The sequence below is a fragment of the Marmota flaviventris genome, chromosome 9, assembly GCF_047511675.1.
Source record: "Marmota flaviventris isolate mMarFla1 chromosome 9, mMarFla1.hap1, whole genome shotgun sequence".
NCBI lineage: Eukaryota > Metazoa > Chordata > Mammalia > Rodentia > Sciuridae > Marmota > Marmota flaviventris.
Window position 1 is genome coordinate 46,836,515 of NC_092506.1, and position 21,756 is coordinate 46,858,270.

The following is a 21,756-nucleotide window of genomic DNA, read 5'->3' on the forward strand; positions in this document are numbered from 1 at the left end:
GGCACATTATCATTACTCTTTACAACACCTTTGCAGTGTTAGAATTATCTCTCCTGACACACACACACACACACACACACACACACACACACACACACACACACACACATTCATTCTCTCTCTCTCTCTCTCTCACACACACACACACACACACACAAACTCATCAGTGGAGGTCATGCACTGCCAGTATGTGGCAGTGCTGGGATTTGAACTCCATTCTGCGCAACTCTGATCTTTTTAAGGTTTGTGGAAACCTCATGTGGCCCTTCCAGTCGGGTGTCTAATGCCTTCAATTTATAGATGAGGAAATGAGGGCCCAGAGACATTGAGTGATTTGTTCAGGCCATGGAACTGGTTGGTCAGAACAAAACTGATACTTGGTTCTTATTACATTGTTTCTCTGCCAACTTCCTTTTGAAAAAGCTAGGGGAATGGCTCTCTGGGTTGATTCCTCATTCTATGAAGAGTTTGACTCTAATCTTTTCCTGGGTATTGAGAACCTGTGAGACCTCAGGAAGCAGTTTGCAGCCCAGGTTACTGGGGCAGAGGAGCTCCTTCACAAAATGAGTTAGCCACTGAGAGGATCTGAAAATCTCTGGAGAAACCTATGAAACAAAGTTTTTCAAATTATGCTGGAAAACTTCAATCTGTTTTTGTTTTGGTATTGAGAATAGAATCCCAAGGGTGATTCACCATTGAGCTACATTTCCAGCCCTTTTTATTTTGAGACAAAATCCTACTGAGTTGCTGAGGGTCTTGCTAAATTGCCCAGGTTGGCCTTGTACTTCCAAGCCCTCCTGCCTTACTCTCCGAAGCCACTGGGACTACAGGTATTCACCAGTATTCCCAGCTGGAACACTTCAGTATGTTAAGTCCAGGATTTGGAAAGTACACACTTCCCTTTTTGTGAGGTATTCAGTTAGTTTGTGACTCCTTTATGCCTGGCTTTGCCCCTTTTGGCACCTTTGAATAAGGAGGACAGTTGATGACTGCCCTTCAGGTGATGGGCCTGGGTTTGGCTGGACCTACTTTGCCTAACTGGGCCTAGTTGGCTGCTGCATAGTTTGAGTGCTGCATAGTTTGGTGTGGGGTATAAGTCAGATGTGGATAGTGTGGAAGCAGGCAGGCTCTGTTGTGGTCTGCTCCATGCTCCCTGGGGGCTGGTAGAGGCTCCCAGCCCAAGGTAGGATCCTTCATTAGAGCCTACGGGCCCCTCTCTCCCCTACTCTCTAAGGCTCTGTGATGCATTGGGTAGCTGCTATCAGCGAATAAGCTGGGTTCTACACAGCCTCTCCCTGGAGGTGTCATGGCCTTGTGCCTAGGTTCTTGAAATGCAGGAGTTCAGGTGCTGCAGCATGGGCATTCCCATTCCTGTGCTGCAGTGATAGGAGTGGCTGCTCCCAACCCTTCAGGAGCTGAGGAGTAGAAGGTTGGGAAGAGGGGAGGAGAAAAAATGCCTGTAAAGTAAGTAGAGAGCAATACTAGAGTGTATAATCAGTCATCAAATTGTAGGCTTCACACCCTAAACTCTCTGGTTCACAAAAGGGAGAGAGAGGTGATGTTTGTGTTGTCCTTCTGTGTTTTTAATCACTCAGTAATTTCCTCTAGGGTGTTTGTATTCCATTCTTTAATTCTGTTGAGTGTATTAACATTCATTTGCAAGGGTGAGGGGGAGTTGCAGGGGAGGGCTAATTTCTACAAATTATTTTGTAACACAGTTCAGGAGCACCAAGGATCAAGTGTTTGTGGTGTGTTGGTGTGTCACTCTTCCTTCCTCTGGCATTCTGATGGCTGATGGCTCATCTCTCTTTTACCTAAGTTCAGATTTCTGTAGGATTCCTGGCTCACTTCTAGGTATAACCTCAAATTTAAGGTAAGAGTCTTCATAATTTTTTCTCATTCATTCTTTTGGCAGACATTTTTGGGCCCCTTCTGTGTACCAGGCACTGTTATGGCTGATACAGTAGTGGAAAGACATCAAGGGTCTTGCTCTCATGGAATTCATGTGCTAGTCAGGGAGACCAACAGTAATCACACACGTACCTCAGTGAGAAAAATAACACCTAGTGATAACTAAAAAAGGGTGATGTAATATGAAGGGACACTGCTGGGAAGGGCTTGCTGATGGTGATAATTTTGCTCAGGTCTGAATGACAAGGAACGAACTATGAGAGTAGGGGAGGGGGAAGAACATCCAGGCTAAAAGGACATTGGGTATAAAGGATGTTAGGTAGCAAAGAGCTTGGTATTCAAGGAGCAGAAAGGAGGACACTGTGGCTGGGGCAGGATGGGCCAGGGGAAGATGTTTCACGATGATGCTGAGACTAGGCAGGATGCAAGTCATCTCATGTTTTGTAAGCCAAGGTAAGAAGCTTATTTTTACTCTGTGTCATGTGTCACTGTTGTAAGGTTTAATGTAGGAAAAACAACATGATCTAACTTGTATTTGTAAAGATCCAACAGGCTTCTGGTGAAGGTACAGAGGCCAAGGTAGAAACAGAAGGAACAATTAGGAGCTGTTGCCGCATCTAATCAAGAGATGAGCAGGGTGCTAGCTGTGGAGATGGAAAGAAGTGGATGAATGCAGAGCACGTTTTGTCAGTAAGGCAATAGGACGTGCATACATCTTATACAGGGAGGTTAAAGTAAAGAAAGGAACAGAGGATGACTCCAGGGTTTTGGATAGTGACTATTACTGGACTGTTACTGGAAATTGGGAAGCCTGGATGAATCTTGGGTTTGTGGGGAAGAAGGATCATTCTATTTTTCCTTGTTAAAATTTAGATGTTGGGATGGGGATGTGGCTCAAGCGGTAAAGCGCTCGCCTGGCATGCGCGGGGCGCTGGGTTCGATCCTCAGCACCACATAAAAATAAAATAAAGACGTTGTGTCCACCAAAAAACTAAAAAATAAATATTAAAAAATTCTCTCTCTCTCTCTCTCTCTTAAAAAAAAAATTAGATGTCTATCAGTCATTGCCATAATCAAGGCACAGTCAGGTTCAGCAAACATTGAGTGTCTTCTATATGTCAAATGTTGTACAAGACTTTTTCATATATGTCTGTAATTGTAACCTTCCAACAATCTTTGGAATATTTGTGTCCCCTGTTTGCCAATGCAAGACTGAGGCTCAGAGAGGGGGTGGTTTGCTCTTATTGGAACCCACATTTTCTGCCTCAGAGCTCTGGGCTGATTTGTTGGTAGGGGCAGATGTTGAAGAAAGTCAATTAGTGCTGAATTGATAACTTCTACTTGGAGAGAGCATGGGGACCATGCATTGGGTCGTAAGGCCTGATTCCCATGCTTCTGGAAGAAAGGCCTGCCAGAGGAATGCCCATATGCAGCCAGCTGTTATAAAATCTTAACACTTCTAAAAAATAGTGCTAATTTGAAAGACCATTTTAGTAAGAGTCTCAGCTTCCTTAGCAATGCCACATTAACCATGGTGACACTGTACTAAACAAGCTATTTTGTAAAAGCGTTAAATAAAATAAACCAAAAGGAGCTTAAGAAATGTTGAGTGAGTGTGGCAATGCCATTTCAACTGTTGATTGCTACTTTTTTTTTTTTTTTAATCTTTTTTGTACTGGAGATTGAACCTAGGCGACTTTACCACTGAGTTACATCTCCAGCTGTTTTTATTTTTTGAGACAGGTCCCACTTAGCAAGGCTGGCCTTAAACTTGTGGTCCTCCTGCTTCAGTCTCTCAAGTTGCTGAGGTTACAGGTGTGCACCACCGCATCTGGTGCTATGTCATTATTGAGGGGCCTAAATTAGCTGAAGAAGAGGAAGAGACAGTTTCTTGTGTTCTTGAAGTTTCAATTTCCAGTTTTCAGCCCAAACTCGGAATATTATTAGGTTATGCAGAATTCTCAGTTTTATCGAGACACTTGGATTTAGAACAAAGATTGTAAATCTTTGCCTTACACACCTAGAGGCAGTGCTGGATGTGGCTTTAACCTGTGAGGTGACTCTTTTTAAGTGTTCAGGGAGCCACATTGAGGAAAAGGTTCAAGAGGTAAGTTCTGCTGAGCATGTTAATGAGAAGATCCTGAATAGAGTCCTTCTCTTATATTTTAAGCTGTTTTTTTCCCTTTAGAGTCTGGGCCAGAGAAGAGCTAGTATTGACAGAGCAGACTCATCCCACTAGCATGCGAATACCACTACTGTCAGAAAATCAGACTTATCAGGGTTCTCTGACTGCCACTGTTGGACATCATTCACACAACTGCAGAAATTCCTTCCACGCCAAAAACACATCTTAATAAGTAATTGGAACCTTTATATTTAACCAAACAGACTCACTGTTCACATTAGACTCAAAATCTATGTGAATACAAAATTGGTCTTGAAAAAACATTGCAAGAAATTGTGGGACTTTACCTTCTGACTAGCCTTGTTTGTGGTTGTAGATGAGTTCTTACGTTGCTCAAATTCCAGTTCTCCCTAGTCCTCACTTTATTTTGTTACCACATCTCTTATGTTGCTGCCAGGCTTCTGTAGGCCCTAACCCAGTCCTTTTCCGCCCTTGGGCCTGTGAAGGCGTGCTTATTTACCTGGATGGTTACCCATGGCCCGCCTTCATGGAGACCATCCTTCCTCGCCACCTTCATATGTGTTCCCTGGTTCTTCTCCAATGGGATTGCCTGCCATGCTTCTTTGAGGGGCCATTTCTGGAAGAGGAAGAATTGAAATTGAAGACTACATTGTGTTTTACCTCATTTTCCAAATTGCTTTCTCAGTAGCCTGAAGAGAAACAGAAGCGCTTGTATAGAAGAGAAAGAGTTTCTGTGCTCCTTTGAAACCAGTCATCTGGCTCCCATCCTGGTCATCTCTGTATTACCAGGGAGCAAGGTGGCAATTCAGGTTTAAGAACGGGTATTTCAGGGGATGTGTCTGTGCCTGCTAAGTGCTTAAGACAGGGTGATAGGATATGAGACTCTTCATGGATTTTAGAATCAGAAAATGGAGCAGACTGGGGGCTTTAGGACCAATGGGTCAGAAAAAGCAAGTAAAGCTAGAGGACTTGCAGAATCTAAATGAGTTTAATGGGCAAACTTCGTTTGGAAAGGGTGAGCGTGGAGGAGTGGAAAGAGTTCAGAAGTGGGTGATGTGGAAAGAACCCAGAAGTTGACTGTGGCTGTGGGCAAGCTGCCTACCCATTGTGGGTCTCACCTTCCTCACCTGTGGCCTGGTGATGAAACATAACCTGCCCTACCAGGTATTTGGGAAGATTGAGTGGAATAACCCAGAGACCTGACTCCTGTTCTGTTGCTCAAAGAGTGCTGATCCAGGAACTCTTCCATTAGCAAGCTGGGTGTACTTGATCAAAAACAACCAAATTTTAAAACCTCAGTGTTCAGGAAGCATTATGTTGGCTCACGTATTTTCTCATTATGTCATTACTTCGCCCCCTCCTCCCATACCCGTTTTTAAAATTTAGTGTTCAAATAACGTCCCATAACCTGGAGCCTTGTTTTTCTTATGTGTATCATGGGAATAAAAATATCTGTCCTGCCTACTTTAGTGAGTAGTTGCCAGGATCCAATAAGATGACAAATGTGAGCATGCTGAAAACGTGGTGTAAACGCAGAAGGCTGGTGATGGTACCGTGGCCAGGAATGTTTTAGCACAGAGGGCAGCTTCCATATTAGGGAAGAAAGTTTGGGGAGCTGCCTCTAGATTTGATCAGATGGCAGATATTATTTTTTTTTGGTCAACTTTTAAAAATTATTTTCCTTCTAATGTTAGCATGCAAAATTCAATTTAGTGCCTAGACCTTGCAGCTCGGTATTCATTTACCCAAGCTCTGAGCTTATTTAAGCAGATACCGATTGGGGATAAGGAGCCCAGGAATTGCTTTGAAGGTTAGATAGTGTGTATGACAAGGTGGTTACCAGTGGATGGATCTGCTACAGACACATAGAAAACTTGGCTCCATGTCCTCATCTATTAGAGATTTACCAACTGATCTTGTAGCTACTGAGGGCTGCACAAGTGTCTTCACTCAAAACTTTGGCACTGGGTCCAAGGGGGAAAACAGGAGATAGGAACAGGGAATAGTGGTGAGTGGTGCTATTTTTCTCATGTCTTGTCTTTAGGGCTTTCTGATCATGTCCAGGAGGCTGCCAGGCGCACAGATCCCTAAGGGAAGGAAATGTCCAGTTATCATGCAAAAAAGATATTAAAAACTAGAGGACCTGCATTTATGTCCCAGTTTCATCAGTTATTGACAAAGTTATTTATTATTTAGCTGTAAACTGGGGATTGAACCTAGGACTTTGTGCATGCTAAACAAGTGTTCTACAACTGAACTGCATCCCCCAGCCCAACAAAAGCTTTTTGTGCAAATCATTTAACCTCTCTGAGCCCAGTTTCCTCATTCATAAAGATGGGGGTTCATGATGTTAACAACTGAGCTGTTAAGAGAAGGCTTTGTAGACTGTAAAGTCCTTTAGAGGTAATAGTGGATTTTGGTGTTACTGCTTTATTGTTATTCCCATTACAACCAGGGTGTGGGCTTGCGCTCGCTCGCTCTCTCTCTCTCTCTCTCTCTCTCAAAATGAGGCAGGATTAGATTATAATTTGCATTTTCAAGTTCCCCAGTGAGTAGAAATGACTCTAGAAGAAAGTGGATGCAAATAAAGCCTACCCCTTGAACATGATGCAGGGATTTCTGAAACAGGTGTTAAGGGGGCCTACTTCTCATCCTTTACCTCAGATGCTCACCCCTGAAAGCTGCTGTTCTTAGGAAAAGACCAGGCTGCTGCCCGCCAGATAAGGTCATAGAATTCCACGGGCTCACTTGAGAGTAGGAGCCCAGAAAGAGAGGCCAGCTGTAGTTGGATGGGTGGGTAAGGGTGTGGTAGGGGTGGCACATGGTGGGAGGGCCAGGAACAGCCCTGCTTCACATTTGGCTCATTAGGATCCAGGCTGCTCTAGTCCTGAGTGCCCAGCTTATCCTAGGCACTGGGCAGAGTAAGGAAAACTTTATAGGTTTCAAGAACTTTTCTTTTTTAACTTTTGTGCTGATTTAGACATACTAATCTCCAGGGAGGCTCAGGGCTCAATTTGGAGATGGCAATAATATCCTAACAGAAGCATTTTAGTTGTCTGTATTAAGAGATTTAAAAAGTGACCATGCCTTTCGATTCAATAATTTCATCTCTGGGAGTTTAACACAAGGAAATAATTAGAGTTTCATAAAAAGCCTATGCTCAAAGATGCATGGATTATAGTAGCAATGGGGAAGGCACCCCAAATGTCCAGCATTAGAAGACTATGATCTAAAATATAAGCACCATAGAGTTGGGACTTTTTTGTTCCCTTTGTGTCTCTAGTACCAACTATAGCACTGCCTGGCATACATGTGCCCAGTGACACTTTTTGAACAGTTATATGAAAAAAAAAATTGTATCCATATGGTAAGACTATTATTTAATCATTTCAAATAAAGAAGCCTTAATGAAATAGGATATTTTCTACATTAATAAGATGCAGGGAGAAAATATATATCACTATTTTTTTAAATAGAAAGAAAAAGAAAAACAACTCATAAGAAGATACTCAGCTATATCTCCAGATTTGGACATCATGGATGATTTTTTTCCTTTTCATATTTTATAAAATTTTGAAAATAACTGATTTTGTGATTGGAAAATTAAAAAAAAAATTTAAATAAAGAAAAGAGGATGTTAGTTTAGTTTATTCATGGAACAAACTAGCAGCCTCTAGAGCTCACTCCTCCATCCTAAAAGAACCAGGCAGCCTTTGTCAACATACAAAACACCTACAGACTTTGGTTGTGTCTGTCAGCTTGGCTTGGAAGCTGATCCCTGCTAACTTCAAAGGGTGATAGAAACTCCAGTGTTGAAATTGCACAGGTCATGTTGCAGAGACATGCCCAAATGTTTATTATCCCATCATTGAACTGAACACATTTTGTAGTAGAGAGAAGAATTTTAAGGAGATAGAATTTTCTGGGCGGGAAGTTAATTCTTAGAATTCTTTCCCTGCTTCATGGTTGTTATAAGCTGTTGAAAGTGTCGTCTACTTCCCTTCATTCTTATTTTAGCTCATTCTATCTTAAAATAATTTGCTATTCAGCCCCTCAGTGTATTAGAGTAAGTACTTCATGAAATGTCTCCAAGATATACAATCTTCTCTTGAAGTCAAGACTTCCTTGGAATTAAAATCCTTGTCTTTAAGGTGGGCTTTGGCACCTGAGTTGGAAATTCTTGATTTTCCAATGTAATTGCATTTGAGAGATTAAATGCCTCTCAGAGAAAAGGCCCACTTCTGTGAGGAGTGATGGTGACCAAGGGTCCCCCATACGTTACTGATGGTTGTGTTTGTAATCCTTTCATTAACATGACTTCTATTCATCATCTCTCTCTCTCTCTCTCTTTCTCTCTCTCTCTAGCCATAATCAGCACACCACAGCATTCAGGCATCCTGTGACAGGGCAGTTTTCTCCAGAAAATAGTGAATTCATTCTTCAAGAAGAGTAAGTATTTTTATATATTCTTCTTATCCAGGCAGAGTTTGGGGGCTTAAAGTTATTTGCTTAGAACAAAGCTTATTGGACTATTGGAGTGGGTTTGTTGATTCAATGTGAAATATGGGAAGAATTTTATTTTTCAATCTCCAGAATTCTATCAGAGGATGATATGGTGAAGGAGAGATGATATAGGGATATGCTGAGGTTGGTACAGTCAGAGCCTCTTAAAAGTTTCCTTTCCCCTGAAGCATCATCTAACATATTAGCTGTGCTCTGACTAGACCACTCATCTGGTATGAGAATAAATATAACCTCACACTGAGAGTCAGCCTCACAGGTAAGCCTCATGAGAATCCAAAGCTGGGGTCTATAAGTGAGGAGGCTGGTGATACCACCATCCCTGAACATTTTGAATCCTCTCTGCTTTGTTCCTAACATGGGAACTTTCCTGCTCCACAGCTCAGTTTCAGCTGATGTCTGGCTAGTTGCTCAGAGGTGGATTCTGTCACCAGGGATTGTCTACATAAAAATACATGTACAACCCGAGCAGCACATATTGTTTTTCCAAAAAATGAAGGCAAGAAAAGTGCATAAGTTGTTCTGCTCCCTTCTCATCTGGGGCAAGTCTATCTGAAGAAAATATTTATTTTTGAGAAGCAAAGGGATATTAGCTTTAAGTTTTAAATAAAATTTTCCCTATGTTCTGTAACTTAAATAAAATGTGATCTTAAAATAAACCATCAGTATTTATATTTTTGTAGTATTTTCCTGCCTTAGTACTTACTGTTTTTGAATTTTTTAATTATGGAAAAATTTAAACATATAAAAGTTGAGAGAAGGCAGTAACTCCAATGTGCTCATAATTTTATTTCATCCATACCCCCCCTTTCACCCATTGGATTATTTTGAAGTAAATTCAAAACGTGTAATTTTATCTCTACAGTATTTTCAGTTTAGATTCATTATCCTACAGAACTTTTAAAATTAGAAATCTATAATTGTGATGACACTGACTTTTCTTGCATGTTTACTCTGTGCTGGAGGCTTTACATGCATATCTCGTGTAATACAGTAATCCTGAGAGGTTGACCATCATCACTCTTTAGAGGTGAAGATGCCGGGAATCAAAAAAATAAAAGTCACTTGTACAAAGTCAGATGGCTAGAAGTAGAGAGCCAGATGCCACCCAAGGATGGCTAGATTTTAAGGTCTCTGCTGTCTTTATGTGGTGTTCTTTTCAGGCAATCCAGCCTTTGACTTTGTCAGAGATTGCTTGGTTAATTATTTTGGTAATGGTGGTCCATGGGACATGACTGCCAGGCTCAGGGTGGGGCAGGGTCTGACTTTAATACTACAGGTTGTGCATCCTTTATCTGAAATGTTCCAAACTCAAAAAATTTGAGAATTATATTGGCACTCAAAAAGGTTTTCAGGGAGCTGGTGTTATGGGTCAGTGGTAGAGCACTTGCCTAGCATGTGTGAGGCGCACTGGGTTCGATCCTTAGCACCACATAAAAAGAAACAAAATAAAGGTATTGTATCAATCTGTAACTAAAAAGAAATACATTAAAAAAAGGTTTTTCAGATTTTAGGATTTTTGAATTAGGTATGCTCAACTGGTGAAGTCCATGTAGATATTCCTAAATCTGAAACACTCTGAAATCTGAAACACTTTGAATTCTAAGCATTTTGGATAAGGGATGCTCATCCTGTAGTTGAGAGAGTAGTAGAAGGTAAAGTTTGTCTTGTCTCCTACATGGAGAAAGAACTTCTGTATGAGAGAGTGAATTCCTCAAATTCCAGCCCCAAATGAGTTTGTGTATAGAATTCTGAAGAGAAGAGGTCCTTGAATTCAGTCCCCTTTGTGAGACAGTCACCCATCTTTATAAGGTTTGAATGGAGAATCCATCAGAACTCTTGGTGCAGGAAGTTACCAACTTCAGTAAGAGCTGCTAGAGATGCATAGGCTTCCATCACTAAACAATTCTGTCACAAATATTTCTTCTTCCCTTCATTCTTTTTTTTTTTTAAAGAGAGAAAGAGAGAGAGGGAGAGAGAGAATTTTAATATTTATTTTTTAGTTATCGGCGGACACAACATCTTTGTTTTGTATGTGGTGCTGAGGATCGAACCCGGGCCGCACGCATGCCAGGCGAGCGCGCTACCGCTTGAGCCACATCCCAGCCCCCTTCCCTTCATTCTTAACAGAAAACTATCCCTTCACTACTTCTGAATAGGTAGGCTTTTTTCTCCTGCCAGAATATCTCTAATTAATCTCAATTCCATCCAGTTTCCAAGGAAAAGGTGTTCCTTCTTTCTGAGGCCATTTCCTGGATGTCATGGGTATATCTGATTATCTCAGGGGTTGGGTGGCACTGGGTAGTCGGATATTCCTTGTAAAAGGCATTGAGACAAAGGGTTAGGAAAAAAAATGTGAAGATTTCCACACTTATTCATAAACTTAAATTGTGTTGGGGCTGTGTTGGACTCTGGAGCAAGACAAATGTGGTCCTGTTGGCAAGGAGCTTACGAAGACAGATAATGACAAGATCAAAAATGTTATGAATTATTTGTGATAGAGGAAACATAGGGCTTTGTGGGAATTGATTAAAGGAGACTCTAACCTGCTGTAGGGTCTGTGGAAAGCCCCTCAGTCCTGGGAAGGGCTATAGTTTAAATTGAAACCTGTTTTGTCTAGTTTAAATTGAAACCTGTTTTGTCAAGATGAACAACTTGGGCAAAGACCCACAGAGAAATAGGGTACTGCGTGGAAGGTCTACACCAATTGAGCTAGAGTGAGAAATTAAGAGCACTGGGTGGATTCTGGAGATACTTGGGAGCTGAAATTGACAGAACTTGGTGATTGATTGACCTTGGTAAAGATGAAAGAAGTCTGGCCCTAAACTGAAGGAAGGGGACAGTTTAGATGTGGGAAGATTAGTGTGTGTGCACACATGTGTGGGTCCTGAACAACCCATGCAAGGTATGACCAGCCTTGGTGGGGTCAGAAGTCAAGAAGAATGACTTGTAGTGGAGGTTTATGAAGGAGAGTGTGAAGATAGAGATGAAGAGGAAGGCTGTAGCCAATTACCTAAATTGCTCCTTCCTGAAACACATCCAGATATATCTCCTGGAGAAACTCTGGAGGCTAAGGCATAATTTCCCCTTGCAGGAACTGTTTTGAAAATATTCAAATTGGGGCTGGGGTTGTGACTCAGCAGTAGAGCGCTCGCCTTGCACGTGAGAGACCCTAGGTTCCATCCTCAGCACCAAATAAAAATAAATAAAGGTAAAAAAATATGCAAATAAATGACATTCCTCTTTTGTTCCCTTAAAGAAACTCAATTTTGTTGTAAAGGGTGTTATGTGATGAGGATAAATGACTGTGATGACCATTGGTGTTCTTGTACATGCACTGTCAGATGAGTATCTTGGGTGGAAAAGGTAAAACTGGGCCTTTCCTTTATTTCTCCAAAGAGTATCTGGTAAGTCCAACTCCTGGAGAGTTATAACCCCACTTATTCCCCTCACCAAAGCCACCGCCTCCGGTTTCTTAAAGCTAATCCTTCTGGAGCAGTGATTCTCAAAGTGTGGTCTCTAAAACGGTGTCTCTTGGTTACTTGATAAAGATACAGGTTCTTGGGCCTATCCAGACCTGCTGATTCAGAGGCAGGGCCCAGTAGTCTGGGTTTTTAACAAGCTTCCTGGGTGATTCTGATACAGGCAAAAGCTTGAAAACAACTGATTTAGACAACTTACTAAACTTCTCATTCTTCATTAGTTATTCCCAAGTTCTTCTGTTCACCCATAAGTATTCTCCAGATACCCAACATTCTTTGGGCTGTGGTGGCAAGCTTAGATTTTAGTCAAATAATCTTGGGTTCTTTCTGTGAGAAGAAAAAAATTTATAAGGCCCATCTCCATGGGGACTTCTCTTAGGCCATTGTGGGTATAAACAGGTAAATCTTCCTCACCTGTTGGCAGGTAGGACTCATCTGAGCCGCTTGGAATAATCAGTGCATGTCCACCCAAAGACGGTTTCTATCTTACAGATGAGAGGTACAGAGAAAGCTATGATCTGATGGATACAGAAGACAAGAGCCCTAAGTGTTCTAGTTTCTGTGTCAATCATACAGAATCATTCAGGATAGGCTAGGGTCTGCTGTGATAACAAGAAACAAGATTTTAATGATTTAAAATAAAATATTTTTCATTTTTGTTCTGTGTCCATTGTAGGTCACCTGAGGGACTATGTTCTGTCATCTTTACTTAGGGAGGCTTCATTTCTATGTTTTCACAATTGCCAAAGGCAAGAAAAAGGGACCTGAATGGATTATACACTAGCTGTTCCACTGATGTTTTATTGGTCAAAGCAAGTCCCAGAACCACTCCCAACTTCAAGAGAAGTAGGGAAGTGCTTATCCACCATGTACCTGGGGAAAAAAAAATCACACATTTTTATTGGATAGCATTAATGATTACCCTTAATAACTCACAGTTCAGACTAATAAGGGAAGTAGCCCTTTTGGGCCTGTTGCCAACAAGCTATGTTTGCTGTATGACTAGAGTACGTGTTTTTTCATTTCACCCTTTCTATTATGCTATTTAGTTCTCAGTTCTTTGTTTCCAATGGGGGGTGGGCATCAGTCATTAGACTCAATAGATTTGTACAAGCTAGTAAGTGGTGGAGTCAAGATTTAAATCCAGGAATTCTGGCCCCAGATGTTGTGCTTCTAAACAACATGTTATATTGCATACTTGAGTGTTCTTCAGGGGACAATCTTTGTTGTTGGCCATACTCAAACAGCTTGCCAGCTGAGTATGCTACTGCTGCATAGACTTTTTAATTGTAATCGTATTTGTGGTAATGAAAATCCATAGTCACTTCACTCTTGCTTGAAAGATGCCAAGCCTTCTCAACCATCTCTTCTGCAGAAAATGTTCTCAAACCTTTTCTTATAGGACCTCATTTTCAGAGACTGGATCATTTGTGCTCTTCTTAAGCCTCTTTCCTGATTCTTAGTGACGTTTTTGAATTGTGAGCTTGGAGCCAGCCCTTTTTTTGCTAAAAGTGCCACACACATCCTTAACATTGGACGCCCAGGGCTTTGGTTTCAGTGTTGGGTGCTCTTGCACAGGAGCAATTTCTCCTTGGCTCTGGGCAGCCCAGGAACCTGCTGACAAACACCTCTACAGCTCTCAGGAAGGGGAGAGAAGCATTCCTTAGTGGTGACGCCAGCAGCTGACTGACAGCAGGCTGTGTGCACTGATCCCCAGGCTCTGTCAAGCATTTCACGTTGAGGTGGGGCCTGGGGTTGTGAGAGACTATGCGATTGCTCTGGAACTTCAGAAGCCCGCTGTCAGTCTGAGCAGTCAGCTGGAAAGCATGTGGGATCTCCATGGAGGCTCCTAACCAGGAAAGTGCCCTATCTGGCCTGCCCACCCTGATGTCCTGGTGAGTTTAGTTTGTCCCTTCTCTATTTTTATCATTGGATTATTTGTAAAAGAAACACAAGTGAAATTGCATGAAATGTTGAGTGGTATTTGGAGGATAACATTTAAAAAGGTGCAATCTTGCTGAAGGTAAGAGTCATCTTCCTGATCTTTGAGTTCTGCTGAGGGGGATTCATTTTACAGGTTGCAGGGCAAGACTCTCCTAAGGCTTGTGCAGATTCTAGGCCTAGGGGCTAGGTATCTCCTGCTGCTATGGGATGGCTGTCTCCTCTTCCTCCTGCTCCTTCTGTAGCTACAAGTTGGTAAAAGCTGGTAATAAGAGATTATCAGCATGGGAGCAGGAGAGAGGGTACTCCAGAGCATCCAAAGGAGTCCATCCTTCTGCTCATCTGTTGGGCTCTGGGCAGTGAGGCTGGTGTGTTTCCATCTGTGGTTGTTAGAGCCAGCACCTTATCTCTAGATGCTGACAGTCTTAGACTAGCTTTGCCTGTTGCATTTGGTTGCCATGGCAGCAGAAAAAATGGGGAAAAATGGAAACACCTGGCAAACACATGCAGAAACTTGACTGTTCAGTTTTCTTACCTGGATTCAGAAACAGCATTTGTGACAGTCACAGGTAGGGGAAGGGATGGGGAGGGGGACCTTAGTTCATTCAGACACCTAGGTGTTGATGTTTGCAGTGGATGATTTGAAGGGCATCGGCACTGGCGTTGGGGATGCAGTCACGGCCACACAGCAACCATGTCTTCAGCTCTGACTCTAGGGTGAAAATGCTGCAGTGGTGGCTTTGCCGTGTGTAGAATGGAAGCTGCTTCTTGCAAACAGTAATTTTGTTTCTTCCTATGAATTTTGTTTTTTTCCTTCTTGTGCTTTTGCTTTACTTCCCCCACAAGTCTGGGAAATGCTCAGATCTGCATTAGAAAATGTCATTGTCTAATGAAAAAGTGGCTGCTTGTTAGTCTGGGAGGTTCAGATAGGTTATAAGAGGGCTTGCCAAAGACACAGATTAGAACTGGAGCATCTCTGAGACAGGAGCAGAGCAGAGCAGAGGTGGAGGTAGCAGTAGAGGTTCAGGGCCAGTTCTCCTCCTGCATAGATACACATTGAACCTGGACAGTGGAAGAGACTGGTCCAAGGTCATGCACAGAGCAGGAACTTATGCCAAGACTAAGGCAGTTAGTTCTCTGATTTGAGTTGAAGGGCAAGTCTTACAGGGTTATTTTCATGCCAGGTGAGGGGGTGCTGTTTGGGCTGGCCTCCAGCTCCTGGGGTAGGATGAGGAATTGTAGCCTGTGTTTAAGAGGAGTTGAGGGGGAAGAAGGAACACAGAAAGCCATAGTTGAGTAATGAGGCCACAGTTACTGAATGAAAACCCATGTCAGACAGCCTCCCCCAGGGTGTTGGGAGTTTACAGTGAGCGTTGGCGGTCTGTCTGCGTCTCTTTCTCTGGGAAGAGGGGGTGTGGAGGTATCTATGCCTATTTGGGACAAGAACTTTCTTTTTTTTTCCTGATTTTGATTGTGTATTGCTTTTTCCAAACCTCTTAGTTGGTGGGCGTAAGCTCCTTAAAAAATGTGCTGGTGTCTGTAATTGTGCCCTCTTCTCATATACTCCTCCTTTCATATTACAAATTTTAGCTAAGCTCCCTGTGTAGAATTCTTGAGGACAGATATGAATCTAGGATCCCATTTTTTTGGCCTATCAGTAGCATACACGTGTCCTTTAATGAGGTCTTTTCAGTAAGAGATCCTTATTTCCCCATAGCTTTCTAACTTCCTGCTGTAGTCTTAATGACTCTTGACACTATTTCAGAATGGGTTATTCCACAGAGTTTATAAACTTTAACAACAATGACAACAAAAAACTCCCAGATAAAGGGCTGGGGTTGTGGCTCAGTAGGAGAGTGCTTGTCTTGCATGTGTAAGGCACTGGGTTCGATTCTCAGCAACACATAAAAAATAAATAAAGGTATTATGTCCATCTATAACTAATAAAAAATACTTTTTAAAAAATAATTTTTAATTTATTTTTTAGTTTTAGGTGGACACAATATCTTTATTTTATTTTTATGCGGTGCTGAGGATTGAACCCAGTGCCCCATGCATGCTAGGCGAGCACTCTACCACTGAGCTATAACCCCAGCCCCTAATAAAAAATATTTTTTAAAAATTCACAGATAAAGCACTCTGTTTTTATAGGAAGTGATCGTTGTTTATAAACTAATTGTTTGGCACCTTGAGTTTTCTGGAGAAAAGTGCCTTCAAAATAAAAATAAACTGTAGGTGGGATTTAAATTCTGGGGTCTCCACTAGTAACAGTCACGAGTAATGCATTTCATTTCATGCAGTGCTTCATGGTTTTCAAAGTGTCATTTCAATACATATAATTGCCTTGTGAGATGAAAGGCAATTTTCACTCCATTTTACAAAATGGAAACGGAGGCTCAGGGATCTGGATGTGATTTGTGGGGGAGTCAGTAAGCTTCAGAGCTTGGCTGAGACCCAGTTACCTGGGCTCTTGCTCTTTCCAATACCCCAGGATCCCACTGGTTTGGGCACGGCCTTGGGGTTAAGAACCAAAGCCTACTTCTCTCAGACCTCAGGACTTGTCATGGAACAGTCTTTGTGGCAAAAGCTCAGGCTTCAGGGTTCAGCTATTGTCTTAAGCAAGTCATTAATCTCTCTGGGACTCGATTTCCTTATCTACAAAATGGAGATGGTAAAACTGAAGTAATACAGGGAAAAGGCCATAGTAGGTGCTTGACAGGTGCCACCTAGTCCCTTTGCTTGACCTTTCGTACCTATCCTTCAGGGTTGGTTATCCTTGTCCTACCTCTTGTGACATATAGAGTAGGGAATGGTCTTGCTGTGATCCCTCTTTAGTGCTTCAGTTCTTGCCATTAATTGAGCGGCAGCTAAGGCTCCTTAAACAAATTTCTCCAAATGCAGACCTACTGGAAAAAAAAAAGACTTCTGTACTCATAACCTTCCTTTCTGGCTAAATCTGTCAATGTTACATGCATTTGGTTCTGGACATGCAGGAAGCAGAAGGCAGCTCCTTATACAGATGGGGAAATCGAAGCATAGAGAAAGCCATTTCCTGCCTAGGCTCCCCTGAAACATCCTTGACAAAGTTCAGAGTAGAATCAGTCATTCTTCAACTGTTTTTTTTTTTTTTTTTCCAGATTGACTTTATCTAGTCCTTGCTTCTCTTGTGCATTTCCCATGGGAGGCAGTTGAGCAAAAACTCTAGCTCTCTGTTTTGAACTTCAGCCCACAGCCCTCCAGCAAAATAATTGGCATTCATGTAGCTTAAACCAAGGAAAGCGAGGTCTTTGTTCAAACCATCCCACTGTACTGGGAATCCAGATAGCACAGAAACCCAGCAAGCAGGCTTTTAAGTTAATAGATTTTGTTTAATGACACCAAGAGTCTGCATGTGCAGGTTGTTTGGTCTCCTGTCCCAGGGATCTGCATGACTCAGTGTGCCTGAGGGCATGCCAGGGGCATGTGTTTTTCACAGTTGCTTTGTTCAGGGACGCAGGCTTTTCTCTGGGATGGGAACATTTCTTGGTTGAGACTTACCAGTACAGTATACCCAGTTTGAGGACTTGAGGACAAATCAGTGTCTTCCCAGGCTTTTAAGTGGGGAACACCCCTGTAAGATGAAATTGGCTGGAACAAATGTACTGGCATTCCCATATCCAAGTGAGAGATATCCCTTGGAGTATTGTCTGTTCCGAATGTGTCACACAAGGATGTTCCCATTGCTAAGCTTTTGAGGTGAACCACTACTAGTAGTTTCTATCAGAGCCAGTTTTTCAGCCGAGTAAAAAAATTATTTGGAAACTTTTTTCATATTCCTATTTAATGCCAAGTGGTATCCCCAAGCATGACCACCATTATTTTTTCTACTTTATAATTCTGGATAACTTGTAGTTATTTCTAAAGACTTATCCCCCGTGAAGGATCTGAAAGACCATGATCCATGTTGAGGAGATTCAGAGGAACATCCTCTGAAGACAGATCTTATTACTTGGACAGGGTGGGTAGCTGTGTTGTCCCTTGATCTTTCAAAGAACCAGGTCTTGGCTGAGTCTGTGGCTTGAGTTGGGAGCTGTCCCTGCCTGTGAGAGGCCCTGGGGAGGACATGCTCTGTGTTCATATAGACAACTCAGTCTCTTCCCTGGGGCAAATTGAATTTGGACTTTCATCATGTCTTCTCATAAGCTTCCCTTGGGTGTGGCTGAGCAGCACAGTGCATGAGAACTAGAATTGTCATTGTATGTTCCTTTCTTTTCCTTCCCCATCTACTGCTGTCATTCACTGATGTCCAGAGTTATAGCCACAGTCAGTCCTTCTATAGCCAAAATCTGTTCATAGATGGCTCCCCACATGGCTGTCATACCCTCTTTCCTGGCTTACCCAAGGCTGCCATCTTTCTTCCACTAGGGAGTGGCTGGGGAGTGCTGGGGGTTAGAACATGTGGGGAGGCAGTTAGAACTCAAAATTGTAAGGTACAGAAATGGCAACAGTATCCATTTGTTCTGGATTTTCAGGATCAATCACAAATCTTTGTCCTACAGAGAAGATATTGGGTGTCTCATTTTCCATTGATGGAAAATGAGATAGTCATTTAAAATCATGTTGATGATTTTACAATGGTTTAAAAAATGAAGATGTAAGTTCACGATCACAATTATGTAAAAACCAAAAAGTGCCCACCCCCTAAAGCCCAAAACAGGCATTAAAAAAAAGAGTGGATATAAATATATCAAGCATTTGGATAGCAGGACTCTGGGTGATTTTATTTACTCTGCTTTTAGCTTTTTCTTATATTTCTCAAATATTCCATATATAATAAGACTCTATTAGTAGCTTAAGTGAAAGCTTAAGCTTAAATTTGATAAAATCCCAGACAAATCTTTTCTGTCATTGGACTGTGTGTCCTGAATTTTGACTAGAGATTCAGTCAACTGCCTTAACTTGAGAGCTCTTCTTCCTTATTTCCCCCTCTGGAAATCTAATCCAGACATAGTTCTGCCTGGAAGCAGGGGATGAAAAAGGCAGCCTCTCAGAGCCCCTTCCCATCCCAAATGGTGATTATCTCTCACTGCACACAGTGTCTGCCAACAGGGGAGCGGCTGAGCATGGTGACATTCTCCTTCTGAGTGGGGAGCAGTAACAAAAGTCTGGCTGGGATGGAGGCCGGGGGCGGGGAATCTGAAGTAAGTGCCTGAGCTGATAAGGAGCCAGTGATCTTTCTGCTGGTGGGATGTGCACCTCCAGCTGCCAAGCATCCCACAGGGCCTGGCCCCTTGGAAAGCTTGCTACAGTGGTCCTGCTGCTGGAACTGCTCTGGGGGCACAGTAGTCACGGAGACTTGTGTGGAGAATTTCCCTCCTGGTACAGAAGCAGCACTGTTCTTTGAAGAGAGCATCAAATCTCTACAGTGGAAACTGGAATTTCTCCATCACACCTCTCGAAAAGTGAGCCTCTTGAAGGACATCTCAAGTGCTTTTTATTTGGCTGTGACTGGCTGGATTCTCCAGCTCCATCACTTCAGGGTCCTGGTACAGTCCTCCAAATCAGATTTTTTTTTCTATTCTTCAGGCAGCGAGTCTCAATTTATTATAGTCTGACTGGCATCAAACTGCCTGGATCCTGTTGCCCGTCAGAACAGTGGACAAAACCCAGCCACCAAACACTAAGACTTCTTCTTAAAGGGAAGCTTACTGGTCCTGGAGTTGGCAAGGTCTTGGAATCTGGTATTGAACTGTTCAAGAGAGGTATTGAATTTGTGTGGAGGTATTTGTCACCACTGCTTTGAAAGACTGGCAGATGCAAGGGCTTTGTGGAGGCAGGTGAGGAGAATGCTCTCAAGTGTCTCTTTAGTGTCGAGCCAAGATGTTCCCAGTGTGCTGGCCCTCTCAGGGCCTGACTTCTCAGTGGAATGTACTGCATCTCTGGGATGCTGATAGGGAAGCACCAGGGATCCTCATTGGGGTGGACGGAAGGCTTCATCTCTTCTGCCTCTCCAGGCATAGTACAAGGGGTTAATATCTTTTATGGCTCTATTTTGGGGCAAATGGAGTGTTCCCAGAATAGTACTCTTTGTTGAGTAGTCTATTTTGGGAGACAAGCCCCATCGGCATTTATGTAAGCATTCTCTGTGTATATGGGGGTGTGCATGTGTGCGCAAGTGATTTCTTGTTACTAATTATAAACAGTTTCTTCTGGGAGTCAGGGAAATAGAGGTGTGTGTGTTTGTGTGTGTGTGTAAGGGTATGAATTGCTCTTGCCTCCTGTGAAGAATAGTGTGTGCCCATCTGATGGGGCAGTTGTCACAGACACCCAAGTAGGACAGCAGTATGAGGACCTTAGGACAACAGGCAGGGATGACAGTCTGGGCGCCTTTGTGGCTGTCTGGCTGTGGAAATGTGCCCATCTGTCTTTCTCTTGGTTCTCTGAAGCACTAGGGCAGGCCCTTCGGCTGTAGTTTGGAGTCAGGTAGTCTCTAAAAAATCTGGCCAGAATCGTTCTAAGGCCAAGCAACCAATTCCAACATGGAACAAATCTCTGCTACCACTTCCCACTCCTTAGCTTGGCACTAACACATTGGATTCCCCATGTCTCCCCACAGGCCAAACCCACATATGTCAAAGCAAGAGAGAAACCAAAGACCATCCAGCATGGTCAGTGAAACATCCACAGCTGGTACGACATCTACCCTGGAGGCCAAGCCTGGACCCAAGGTGAGTTCCTGGCCACTGGTTCCATCTCTCCCTTTTGTATTTTGCCAAGCCCCCTTATAATCAGAGGCCCATTCGATGGTCACCATAGTTTTGTGAGGGAGATCCCTAAGAAGTATCCTCCCTAAGTGATAGGTCAGGATATTTTTTAAAATATTTTTTTAGTTGTCAATGGACCTTTGTTTTATTTATTTATATGTGGTGCTGAGAATCGAACCCAGTGCCTCACACATGCTAGGCAAATGCTAACACTGAGCCACAATCCCAGCCCAGGATATTGCGGTCAGGAGGCATTATGTCCCTTGTCCAAGAAAATGGGTGATTGCTGAAAGACCAGGACTGATATCTGGGTCCTTGAACACATTCTCTACTTTCCTGTCATGTGTTGAGAAGGCCACACTGTTGTTCCTATGGGCTGTGTGTTAAAGCCTGATGAGATTCTGTGACAGATGGACCTGAGAAAGGGTGTCCTTGGAAAGAGCACCAAAGTTCCTGTGCTCAGTGTGTGGGAACACTGACTAAAGATCAGGGAGAAGAGTCAGCATTGCACAATGGGGGAGAGTATTGAAGGGCAAACCCAGACAGGAGGGTAAAGATCAGGACATAGGCAAGAAATCTATGACCAAAAAATAGCTTTACACCAGAGAGCCATAGACATATTAGAGACAACAGCTGCTGGTGAGTTGGTTGAAAAATCCCTTTAAATTTTTTTCTTTGTGACCCAGCTGGGAGGCTTGCCAGGTCTTGAGCTTGCTTTTTAATTAGAATGCTATGGCCATGTGCATGCCTATTCTCTGTCTCGTTGCTGTTTTGATCAAAGGGTGCTGCCACTTAGAGTAAAGCAGCGAGAGCCAACAGCCTTCCTACCACAAGTGCTTTCTTGCACCTCCCTAAATTCCTTGCTGCTAGAGTTTAACTCTGCTTTTTCCTAGATCATTAAGTCCAGCAATAAAGTCCACAGTTTTGGGAAGAGGGAACAGGCCATTCGGAGAAACCTCAATGTTCCAGTGGTGGTGAGGGGCTGGCTGCACAAGCAGGTGAGGAGGCTGAG

General features: G+C 42.8%; 1 protein-coding gene across 2 annotated transcripts in view; it reads left to right on the forward strand.

Annotated features, from left to right (window-relative positions):
• Plekha7 (pleckstrin homology domain containing A7) overlaps window positions 1–21,756 on the forward strand; it is a 207,582-nt gene that overhangs the window by 116,591 nt on the left and 69,235 nt on the right. For both annotated transcript variants that reach the window (XM_071616367.1, XM_027942413.2), the window contains 3 exons: window positions 8,423–8,506; window positions 20,597–20,708; window positions 21,638–21,742. In XM_071616367.1, the coding sequence (XP_071472468.1) occupies window positions 8,423–8,506; window positions 20,597–20,708; window positions 21,638–21,742 (301 nt within the window). The remainder of the gene's footprint in view (window positions 1–8,422; window positions 8,507–20,596; window positions 20,709–21,637; window positions 21,743–21,756) is intronic.